The 13,049-nt window shown below is 37.9% G+C and overlaps 1 protein-coding gene across 1 annotated transcript; it reads right to left on the bottom strand.

The window, feature by feature from the left end:
* Positions 1-785: 785 nt before the first annotated feature.
* LOC127454290 (ETS domain-containing transcription factor ERF-like) lies at positions 786-10,923 on the bottom strand. Its single transcript, XM_051721387.1, has 5 exons — positions 10,860-10,923; positions 8,994-9,228; positions 6,694-6,880; positions 4,588-4,717; positions 786-1,618 (listed from the first exon to the last, which is right to left on the bottom strand). Exons 1-5 carry the CDS (start codon positions 10,921-10,923, stop codon positions 786-788), a joined length of 1,449 nt encoding a protein of 482 aa, XP_051577347.1.
* Positions 10,924-13,049: the final 2,126 nt, after the last annotated feature.

Here is a 13,049-nt window from a genome sequence, read left to right as displayed (position 1 = left end):
TCATAAAGTTTTTGAAAAGCTAAAAAAAAAAAGACATTTTAACATGGACTGAACATGAACATTGAATAAATAAATAAACAAACAAATAAATAAAGTTGCTCTTCAGAAACTATGGAGGGCTTCAGTGTTTGACAATATATTTGTCTGAATCCCTTGGAATCAGCACAATATAACACAAATAAGTGCTTTATTGCAACACAACTGAATCACCTTAAAATTCAGTGTTGCCATTATTGCATTTTGCTTGTTACACTGTTCAGCTGAATACTGTATTGCAGAGCTTAGCATTAACAACTTATGGAAAGGTGTGTGAAGTACAGCAAATAGAACAAACTTACTGCCTACCTCAACTGGACCGAAATGCAGTGCAATGCATTTCAAAAAGTGGGAGCTAAAATATATGCATATTCCTTTACTGTGCTGTCTGGGCATTAAATTAAAATCTTACTGTTTTAATCTTAACAGGGATGAGAGAATGGGAATTCTTTAGAGATTTAGATCATTATAATCTGAACAGGTTGCTTTTTGTGCTGTATTTTCACTCTGAATTCTACAATCTCAAAATTACAAAACTTAAGTTGCATTAAGAGTCTCAACACATATCATTTGACTCTCTAATCTTGGAACTGCATGATCAAGAAGTGGCTTTAGAGGAGTCACCAGAACAAAAGAAGAAAAACATGAATGGGAATATACAGCATTATTTCACAAATGCAGGTATACAAAGACAGAAAAAAGAGAAAGAGAGAACCTGCAAGACATCAAAAATCACACAACAGAACATATTAACTGTGAGCAATATGTTTAAGTGTCTCTGTTTCCCTGTGCCGGTCAACCATAGTGAGCGAGGGAGAGAGGGATGGAGGTAGGGATGGAGGTGAAGGAGTCAGGGGCACCAGGCTTTTAAGGGGATGTGGAGACACAGGTGGAGGAAGAGAGGAGAGAGGGGGCAAGATGCCCCCGAGGCCCCCAGATTTGGCCTCTAGGAGGTGCGAGCGACCACGTAGCCCTGACCCCTTCCCCAGAGAGAAGTCTGGCTCGTTTTCATTCTCGGAGCTACAGTCGCTCAGATCTGTGATCTCCAGCTCAGAGTCAGACTCTGGATCCTGCTTTACACCCTTTCTCCGCTCAGAAGGGCTCTGATGACCACCTCCCCCACTTCCCACTCCAACACCGCCCAAACCCAGGCCTAGGCCTAACCCTAGGCCAAGACCTCCAGCGGTGTTGGTTTCCCCTCTTTCTCGGTCACCTACACCAGTAATACCATTCCCCAGCTCAGTCCGACCCACTGACAAGTTCCCTGGGTATGGTGGGATGCAGAGTCTAGGAGGCTGACCACCTGCTGAGCCATTGGTTCCTCCTGTTTGTGCACGTTCTGCCCCGGTGGTGTCTCCGGGGGGTAAAAGAGAGGAGAAGGGGTGTGGTAGCTGAGACAAGTTGGACTGTAGTGGGTTAGGGTAGAAGTGAGAGGAGTAGAGGGAGCCCGGGGGCAATTTGGGACAGTTGTTCAGAGAAAAGGCCCCTGGGAGATAGGGGTTGAAGCCCCAGGGGTAGTCGAAAGAGGGGTTCCGTGCATAAGGACCCAACAGGGATGGAGGTTTAGAGTAACAAGGGGCCCCTGTGGGAGAAATTGGCAAACATGAAATGGAAATCAGTGTTAATGTTTAAGATTAGATGTTAAATACAGTACTGTACAGATGATATGATTTAGTTGAAAACAGAAAACATTGTGCATATGTTCCAGTTTTGGAACTAGAAGGACATTATAAGTCATATATTTCAGAGAACATCATAGAAATGTAATATTTATGTCACAAAAATGTACATTTTACACAAAGATTGCTTTTTTGAGGAATTAAATATAAATCATTATGGTAAAACTTACAATAGGATTCTATTCATTAACATTAATTAATGAATTAAGTATTATGATCTAACAATAAACAATTATTTTTACAGCATTATTAATCTTGATTAATGTTAAAGGAATGTTCCGGGTTCAATACAAGTTAAGCTCAATCGACAGCATTTGTGGCATAATGTTATTTGCCACAAAAAATCATTTTGACTCGTCCCTTGTTTATTTAAAAAAAAAAGGAGCAAAAATTGCAGCTTCAATAACGCACTTACAATGGAGGCGAATGGGGCCAATCAGTAAACATTAAAATACAAACTGTTTTAAATGTATAGCCACAAGATGTAAACGATATGCGTGTTAACATGATTTTAGTGTGATAAGATCACTTACTAACCATTTCTGTTTAAATATATAGCCAATAATGCAACTGTCTTGTGATAACCATGTAACGGCGATAAACCCTGTAATCTGGTAAATGCCGTAATACAGGTAAATCCCAGATTTTTGTTTAAATAAATGAAGGACGAGATGAAATTATAGTTTGTGGTAATCAAAATTATTCCACAAATGCTATCGATTGAGCTTGCATTGAACCCAGAACATTCTTTTAATTTACCAAAATACTATTGTTCAGTGTTTGTTCATATTAGTTCATAATGCATTAACTAAAATTAATGAATACATCTTTTAATGTGAAAAATGTATGAATATTTGTAATAATTAACATGATTTAAGATGAATAAATGCAGTAAAAGTACTGTTTATTGTTAGTTCCTGTTATCTATTGCGTTAACTGATGCTAACAAATACTGTACAACCTTTTTTTTAAAAGTGCTACCAGGATAATTATGTTTTCATATGTAAAAAATAAGAGGGGAGATCACTGAAATAGCACTCCTAATTCTGTACATTGCTTTTAATTTGTTTTTGCTTCCTGTGCTAACTATTCCATCCTCCTAATGCTTCTTTCTTCAAATGTTCACTTTTGTCTCATCCTTCCCCTCCCATTAATCTTTCCACCTTATTCCAACTCTCACTCTCTTTCTCTCGCACTCTCCCTCTCTCTTTATCTCCTCACCCTCTCTCTCTCTGTTATTTGATATGCAGAGCTAATTTGACAGTGCTAGTGTGTGTGTGTGTGTGTGTATGTAGGGCCAGAAGTAGCTGGCAGACACATGAATATTGAATCAGTCAGGCAGGCCTCACTTGCTTATGAAAACACAGTAATGGGCGCCCACAGGCCATAAACTGAAGCCTGCACCCTCAATTAGGGCCTTCCTGCTTGGGAAGGGATTAGGACAGGGGTACACATGGGAGACAGAAAGGGGGTAAGGAGAGGAGGGCGGCGGAACCGGTCCTCAGGACAAACAGAGTTGGTGGTGGGGGGGCGGGTATCTTTCTTAGACACTCTTAAATATGTACACATTCACACATGCCCTCATACAATCTGATACACTGATATTTCAATGTAAATTCAGAGCATACAAAAAGACAAAGGAGACACACACACACACAGCTTTGTAAACGCTCAAAGAGGGGGTGCTAAAGTGCAGTAGTTTATGTGCAGAAATGCAAATGATCATGTAAAAATGCAAATAGCTACTGACACTCTTAAAGACAAAGAACTTATAAACACTATTACCAATAAATACTATTTTTTTTAACCCACAGTGCAAATGAATCACTAATCTGAATTTAACACACTTACAGAAAAGAAACAGTATTCCCTAATTAATTTTAATATTAATTATTTTCTCAATTTCATTTGTTATATTTGTCCTTCCATCCAGATACCATTTTTTTTAGAATGAGTACGAGTACCGATACTTCCTTTTTGGTACTCATCGATACCATTACGATACTTGGTTTTTTTTTATTAATTTTTTTATTCCATATCAACAGTTTAATTAAAATTCTTCATTAAATGGTGTCTAAATAAATGAATTCTTTAAAACTTTAATCAAATGAAAATATAACAATTCATTTTCAACATCATATTGTATTATTTTTATCAAGTTAAATGCTTTTATACAAAACCTCACAGCACAATCCAAAATAAAACATTGGAGTTATTATTGTCAAAAAAAAGTGCTGCATAAAAGAGCATCACAGATGTGCGATATTGCTTAAATATAATACAATTACTATTGAATTATTATTATTATTATCAGTAGTAGTAGTAGTAGTAGTAGTAGTATTACACTGAATATTACATAACTATACAGTAGTGATATCTTTCTGTCATACTGTTTTCCATTTAAATTGAGATCTTGGCGAAAGCTTATATTTTGGAGTGAAGTCCTTTCCGTTTCTGTGGGATTTTGACAGTAGCTTCACACCTCCAGAAAACAGGTCCCTACATGACCCAGTGTGATTAATAAACCACAAAAATTAATATGCAGTCTGTATGTGCCTCGCATAAAAAGTGAATTAGCGCTCTGCTCGCTGTCATCTGCTACAAACAGAGGGCGCAATGCTCATGATGGTGTTTTACATGTACAAGCCAAGAAGCTCTAAAAAGGAATGAGCAGCCGATGTCGGCACAGCACCAGCTCCACACATTCAGTTTGAAGTGCGCAGCACATGTAAACTATATATCTATCTAATTAAATCACAGCCGGCTGGACGGTTTTATGATCACTCCTAGACATAACGTGATGAGCACGGTGTTGGACCCATATCAGGACATCCCTTATAGATATGTTTATATGTAGTTTTATATGTCTCACCTGAGCTGAAGAAAGGGAAAGTGTCCAGTCTCAGCTTGTCCCCATCAGGCCCTGGGGCCCCTGCACCACGCTCAAAAAGGGAAGGCCCTCGACCCGATTCAGGTAAACGAGGGAATAAAGACTGAAGGGCCTGGGAAAGATGAGAGGGGTGACAAGGTAAAGAAAGTACAGAGTGTGGGAAAGAAAGAGGAATTAGTTTATAAAATGAATTAAAAAAAAAAGTGCATATAAAGTGTTTAAAATGGCAGACTAGTTTATTAAAAATAATAATTGTAATAATACTAACAAAATCTATCTGTTTTCCATATAGCTAATGAAATTAGCATAATGATGATGGTTAATTGCAATCGTTTCATTTATATAGTTATTTGATGTCAAAAAACTAATACGTTTAAGTCATATAATATGATAATAAGTGATCTAGCTGGGGCAGAAGGACCAAGAATGAACTGCAAGTGAATCAAAACCCACGTGAGAATGAATAGAAATGTGAAGCTATCATGATATATCTAACTCTGTCCTTAGAAACCTTTAAAAAATGGTCTTGTCTTAAAGGGATAGTACACATTAAAATGAAAATGTTGTCATCATTTTCTCAACCTCATGTTGTTTCAAACCTGTATGACTTCCTCCATGGAACACAAAAGGGAAATGTTATGCAGAAATGTAAATAAAGAGTGACTAAGGTTGATATTTTGTGTTCAATGAAAAAAAAAAAGAAAAGGTCATGCAAATTTGGAACAACATCTTTGGGTGTACTATCCCTTTAAAAATTCCATAAAATGACAGTCAGAGTAGGCAACAAAAAGAGCCTGTGGTTAGCCTCCAAAAATATGGGATGACTTTGGGAGCAGATTAGAAAAGGGTGGTGGGGAATAAAGCTCAATAAAGGAAACCTGGAAGTCATCACAAGAGTCTTGGCAGACGAGCGACATAAAGATTTTCTCTTTTTCTTTTATTAGCGGCATGAAGGTGATCAATAATTTCTGTCACACTTCTATCATAGTGGGAAAGGCGGGACTGTACTTCCAAGCTATGTAATCTCGATTGCTTAACAAAACCGCATTAATTACGTTGCACTGATCTGACACCCCCACCTTCTCTTTCATTTCACACATTTCTTTCATTTTCAATCGATGCCAGTGATGACTACGCCTTCCAAGGCAGATGAGAGAAAAGGGATAATGTCTTCTTTTGTTTTAAGGCTCCTTAACGCCATCTGTGACATTCTATCTACTTTCTTCTTCACCTCTGGCTCTCTCCTTCCTTTCTCTTTATTTATACCTGTCTCCTTCAGTCTCCTCATCAAGATGTACAGCAGATAACTTTCTCATAGAATGACCTGTGTTGTTGCTTCTATTAATTAGAAGTAAAATCAGCTTACTTTTCATTTACAAAAATCCCAGCATTAAGGATAACTGAGGGATTTATTTTGACTTACCTTTTAATGCAGTAAATTTACAACATATTTATACTAAAGAGCATCATTTATGCTAAAATAATGATTAATATGTCTGTCAAGATATAATACATCAGGTGGAACTGAGTGGAATGGAGGTTTCAGATTTAACTAAACTTTTATTGATAAAATGTATCCTATTCTCAGTCTCTTTGTATATAGGGCATACAAATTTTTACTTAGCCCCAGGTATTCAGACAATAACTATTTTAGTAAAAGTTTAAGAATGACTGAAGGCAAATAATGGTTAAAAACCAATACTGGACAAATTATAGGCCATGAAAAAAATAGAGAGAATAAAATACCTTTAAATAAAAAATTAATAAATAACATTTCATCCTTAGCCTATGTAGAAAGATACCTACATACTGACTGACTCTGTACAATCAATAGCTTGATCCCTCACATCAAAAGGTAATACAGACAGCCTTATACAGTATGGATTAAAAAAAAAAAAAAACATAAATCATTAAACACAGGCAATAGAGCTGTTATTATAACAGAGTGCGTCATCCCCTCAGGTTTTTTCATCTGCATTCATTTGTCTATTATAGCAGGCAGTAAATTCCCATCCTCTTAATATATTGCGATCAGTTCAGGTAAAGTTCTTTTTATACTGTGCTTTTATAAAGTGTATTCCCTTGTACCTCAGGTGTGACAGGGCTGCAGTCCGGTGTGGATGCCCCTCCATTGAAGTGGTTCTGGGCCAGCAGGAACGGGGAGCTGGCCATATCCAACAGTGGGTAATTCACCAGAACCACCTTACTGAAGTTGAACTTGTATGTGAAGCGCTTGCCTTTAGTTTTGTGCAAAATGCGTTTGTTGTAGTAGTACCTGCAGCATGGAAAATGACAGAGGAAAGTAGAAATAAATGAAAGAAAAGAAGGAAGGACAGAAAACAGGAGGAACTGCAGATGTTTGTCTCATACTTTTACAAGAAGTAAGTCATATGTAAATCATATGTTTAATCTACACTAAAAATAAGCGACTTGATCTAATCCATAAAAATGCCTTTGGTTGGTTTAACTTAATTTGTCAGATGGATTTAGTCAAATTAAATAAAATTTTCACTTGAATAAAACCAGAAAATTGGTTTAATTCAAATCCAAAAATATTATTTAACATCACTGAATCAACTTTAGAAGAATATATCAGCACTCTAGGTCCATTCAATGCAAGTGAATGGTGACCAGACCTTTGAAGCTCCAAAAATCACAAAGGCAACGTAAAAGTAATCCATATGACTCCAGTGGTTTAATATGTCTTCTGAAGTGATGCAATCGCTTGGGGTGAGAAACAGATCAGTATTTCACTCTTTTTTTTTTTACTATAAATCTCCACTTTCACTTTCAGAATGTGAAAGCGAAAACAGATTTATAGTAAAAAAGGACTTAAATACTGATCTGTTTCTCACCCACACCTATCATATCGCTTTTGAAGATATGGATTTTACCACTGGAGTCGTATGGATTACTTTCATGCTGCTTTTATATGACTTTTGTCATTTGAAAGGTCTGGTCACCATTTACTTGCATTGTATGAACCAACAGAGCTGAAATATTCTTCTAAAAATTTTCATTTGTGTTCTGCAGAAGAAAGAAAGTCAAACACATCTGGGATGGTATTAGGGTAAGTAAATGAGAGAATTTTCATCCCTTTTAGGCAACAATTGAAGGTTACCAATTTTTCAGTGTATGTTTAAAATAACTGTATAAGAAAGCACAATCTGAGCACACAGGAATGTTAGCGGTCTTTTAAAATCTTCCTTTGATGAATCACTAGTGGTGTGAATTACAGGGGAAAAGGCTGCCTCCAACTCCACTGAAACATTTTCCAGGGCTATGGCCCTCATTCAAGAATGGCAGCCATGTCAGCATCCTCTCCTGCTCGGTGATGAGCAAACCTGACCGTCTCGATTTCCCTTAGCATCACACGACTTGTGAGAGTGAACCCAGTTGGAAATAAGAGATAGAAAATCTATCTAGTCTCTTTTGAGTCTTTTCCTCTGACCATCACACGTTTGTACTCATCATGAGTGTCAGAGAGCTTTGAGGATGCTCAACTGTGCATGAGAGCTAGGCTCTTTAATCTCAGCACACTTTATGCTTGACTTCACCTTACCCAGTCCAGCATCCTACATGAGTACCCGCGATGCAATCTGCCAGCACAATAATTTGTACGCTTTTACTTTGTATGGCAATTGTGCCCCTTAATTGAGCAATTGAGCAAGGCTAATCAACGAGGCTAATTATGGCCTGTGCCTATTCATAACAATTAGTGGCCAGTGACAGCATCTATTAAAGAGAGGGCGGGGGAGGGGAAAAGGGGACCAGAGCAATAAAATAGAAGGGATGAGAAATGGATATGCTTCTAAGTTATTTGCATAAATAAGAGAGGGAGAAGTAGGCAGACTTGACAAGTCATACTTCAACCAGGGCCAATGTTCAAGCCTTAAAAGTTTGATGTTATGCATTTGATATACAGTAAGTCTAGGTAGGTAAGAATCAATTTTAGACTTAATTTCAAAATCCCTATTGACAAGTATCTGACAAGTATTCTTTATATGAACCTCTTGCCAGAGAACATCCAGAACCCATTTAGATGTTCAAAGAATACACAAATTGGTATGTATTGATGTTCTTCAGAGAGAAGGCAGCTTTTAAATTATCCGCATACTATCCAGCATGAAGGGGCCAGGGTATTTGTGTGAAAAATGAAAAAGGGTATTGTGTGTGAGAAAAATGATGTTTTTCCCCTTGGATGCAGCACAAGATAAGCACACACACACAAACACAAAAGACGCAGACAAACACACTGTGTACTCAACAAACCACATTATCTAAAACATACATATTGAATGACTTAAGAGAATAATAAAAGGCAACAATTAAGCATTTTTTCAACCCTTTGTGCATTTGAATTTGAAACACACACATGCTCTGCATACCTCAGTGCTCGGCTGAGCTTGTCGTAGTTCATGTGAGGTTTGCACTTCCGAATACCCCACAGCCTTGCCACTTCATCTGGGTCTTTGATCACAAATTCACCATAGTCTCCCTGCCAGGCAATCACCCCCTGGTATTCCTCCTTCTGCAGCAGTTCCAGGATGAAGTGCCACAGCTGGATCTGCCTGGAGCCTGGGCTTGACTCTGGCTTATAGGCCCAATCTGGGAAGGCGATGCCTGAGGAAAATAGCCAAGTTAGTGAAAGGATTTGGATAAGGCCTGTTGGTTTTGTTACTTGCTAAGAGCATTCTTGTCTAAATTACGGATGAAGCGAAGGGTAGTGGGACTGTTTATTAGGATATTTTCAGCCTAGGGAACAGTTGGTCTGTGTTACTGATACAAAAACGAGTACAGCTGAGAGAATTTTCAGCTCTTGAATAAACTTTTTTAAATGTGGTATAGTGTATACTGTATTCACCTTATGCACCAGAGAAACTTGTGCGCAGCCATCTTAAAAATGTTGTCTCAGAACTTCCGTTCTAGCGGTTCTATATAGATATCTATGGTGTTGATGTCTAAGTGTAATTAGCTAGCGAAGTGGATTTACAGGTTATAGAGTTGTCAAAAGTTATCATGAGTATTTTAAAGTGTTCAGGGGATGTCATAACAACTGGAAGCAGAGCGGGAAGATTTTAAAACAAGAGCACTTCATTCATAAATCCAGAGGTGTAGTTTCCAGGGGGATGGAAACTTTGATTATTATTACTTTGAGCATTAAATCGGGATGGGGGAAGGGTGCAGCTATATTTATACATAGAGTATATACATATACATGTGAAACGATATGTTTCATTTTATATTATGTACAATCAAAACAAGTACAACCCACCCCCCCCCTCCCCCCACAATATTTATACCATGATCAATGGAAACATGTTGATGCTTCACCCTGCAACCCCCCCAATATTCAAGCACCACAAATTATGTACACCAACAAAACTCATTTTAAGAGTCAGATCATGTAGAGAAAGCCCCTTAAAAGGGATAGTTCACCCAAAAATGAAAATTCTCTCATTGTTTACTCACCCTCATGCCATCCCAGATGTGTGACTTTCTTCAGCAGAACACAAACAAAGATTTTTAGAAGAATATCTCTGCTCTGTATGTCCATACAATGCAAGCGAATGGCCAGAAATCTGAAGGTCCAAAAAGCAGATACAAGCAGCATTAAAATAATCAATAAGACTCCAGTGGTTAAATCCATATCTTCAGAAGCGATATGATAGGTGTGGGTAAGAAACAGATCAATATTTAAGTCCTTTTTACTATAAATCTCCACTTTCTCTTTTACTTTCAGATGTGAAAGTGAAACTAAACAGGCGCCACATGTCACTTTCAGATGTGAAAGTGAAAGTGGTGATTTCTAGTAAAAAAGGACTTAAATATTGATCTGTTTCTCACCCACACTTATCATATCGCTTCTGGAGATATGGATTTAACCACTGGAGTATTATGGATTATTTTTATTCTGCTTTTATCTGCTTTTTGGACATTCAGAGTTCTGGCAACCATTCACTAGCATTGTAAGGACCTACAGAGCTGAAATATTCTTCTAAAAATCTTCATTTGTGTTCAGCAGAAGAAAGAAAGTCATACACATCTGGGATCGCATGAGGGTGAGTAAATGATGAAAGCATTTTCATTTTTGGGTGAACCATTCTTTTAAGATAGCAATTGCAGGTTCCCACTTTTTACAATGTATCCAGTCAAATTAAACTATGACAGCGAAAACAAAACAAAACAGTTAAGTTGATGAAAATATCCTGTTATTGTATCACAAACGTATCTCAGCTCTTTCAAAGTCTCACCTGGTGTCCAGAGGGTTGGGACAGGTGGCGTGAGCAGCAGGTCACTAACACAGTTACAGTCCATACCTCCGCTACACCTGCATTCACACAAAATGTGCGTAAACAATTTTATGTCAGACTACAAAACACGACAACAGTAGGGGTAATGGCTAGAGCACAATACTTTGACTCAACAAATTTGTGTCATGTGCTTGAACACTTGTGCTCATTTTACCCGCAACAAACCAGTGTGTTAGAACATGCCATTATATACCAAGAGGGCATGTCATTCCAGTGGCCTCTGAAATCAATCAATGCCGTTTCATTTTAAGGGTTTCTTAAAATATACTGTAGTTGCCGAAGGCTGTCCCTTCAGCCATACAGAAGATCACTGAGAATTTTTTTTTCACAAAGAGCAAAGATAAAATGCCCCATCTCGGGCTGAACATCCATGACAGCAGAGTGGGTGTGAGGCCTTCAAGCAATTAGTCCATACAGCTTTGCAGAGGTATTTATTTGCACATTAAAACAAAGGCAAAAATGTTCAAACTAAATTAAATAATGTTCAAAATAAAATTAAACTGATAGATCCTAAAACAGTTAACTGTACTGAAAATGTTTTAACCATAAAACAATGTGCTTCATGTTGTACCATCTAAATTGGTTTAAACAACAAAATGTTCCTTAATGTCACAGAATCAACCTGAATACATTAGGTTACACCAACAAGCTAATTGTAAGGGTTAGATCAAGTAGAAAAAGCTCCTTTAGGTAATAATTGCAGGTTACCACTTTTTCCAGTGTACATAAGCAAAGAAATGTCAATACACAATCTTATGAACCGTAATTGAATTTCATTCTCGAAGTGAAATACTCCTGCAATGAAGGGAAATAAATATGGCAGAGTCTTGGGTGTGTATTCCAGATGTCATGTTCTTACAAATAACTTCAAAGCAGGATATAAAAAATCATTGAAGATTGCATCTTCTATCAGAACAACTGGGAGCTGGAGTAAAGATCCATCTCTCCATGCAGCATTTCAGTATACATGGCTAGAGAAATTCAATCTCTGTTCAGCCTTCACAATTTCATAAAGGTTGTTTTACAAAGCTCGGGTGGAAGAAAAAGCAGCTGGTACAAGGGTATCTTTAATGCTGGCTTCTCCCTCTTTCCCTCTCCTCTCTCACTCTATTTAATTATGCTCTGTGAATTTTGGATCTTCCCTCCAGCATTGAAATGGAACGTGAATTATTGAGGTGTGTTTGTATAAATTATTATTGCTAACTCCAGGCACTTCTCTCTCTCACACAGACACACACACACACACACACACACACACACACACACTGCCTTTGTTACTTTTACTCTGGACTGTCCACTTGCACACTTGGCCGCCGCCCCCCCCATCTACTTCTCATATCACTCTTTTCTTTGCATTCATCTTGCATTCTTTCTTTAGTACAGAATTTCCCTTACTATAGTGAAAATCAATTCATTTTAGATACGTCATAATTGCAAATGCGCTTAATGATCATATTTCACGTCAGATAGCTTATTGAGGGTGTAGAATCATAGATTTAAACAATGTTTTCATCTTTAAGATGACTGAGGTGTATTTCTCACTAAGTAATCCATCACTTTGAGGTGCTAGATGATCAACTCACTGTATATGTAAACCATTTTAAATACAATAATTGAGGAGAATGCATATCACACCTGTAAATGAAAGATCAGTCAGAATTCATTTAGGTATCATCATACAATCTCTGTGAAAATTGTACTCACTGCCTATCGGCCGGCCTACCCTTCTACCTGCCCATGCACTCTCTCTCTCTCTTTCTCTCCTCTGTATGTTTTGCTCCCGCTCAGTAATTTTCCGTTTGATTTCGGAGGTAATGCATTTTTTACAAATCAAAGAGGAAGCCAGGACACCCCCCTCCTTCCCTCGATCTCCTTCTTTTGCCCTGTTCTTCCCCTCCAGGCCAGTGAGGAGATAAAGGAGCCCCCATCATTTCCTTGTTAGTTTTGATTTGGGCAGCGCAGGGCTTTCAAGTTCTCCCCATCACCCCCAGAAACATTATAACTAGCAGCCAAGGGAATACATCTCACAATCTCCTAGATGTGAAGACACTGATTCAGGGAGTGCACCACCACCACACACACACACACACACACACACATACACACACACACAACAAAAAACTCAGAAAG

The sequence above is a fragment of the Myxocyprinus asiaticus genome, chromosome 16 (assembly GCF_019703515.2).
Source record: "Myxocyprinus asiaticus isolate MX2 ecotype Aquarium Trade chromosome 16, UBuf_Myxa_2, whole genome shotgun sequence".
In the NCBI taxonomy this organism is placed as follows: Eukaryota; Metazoa; Chordata; class Actinopteri; order Cypriniformes; family Catostomidae; genus Myxocyprinus; species Myxocyprinus asiaticus.
The sequence above is the reverse complement of the archived record's forward strand: the minus strand, read 5'-3'. Positions and strand labels throughout refer to the sequence as shown.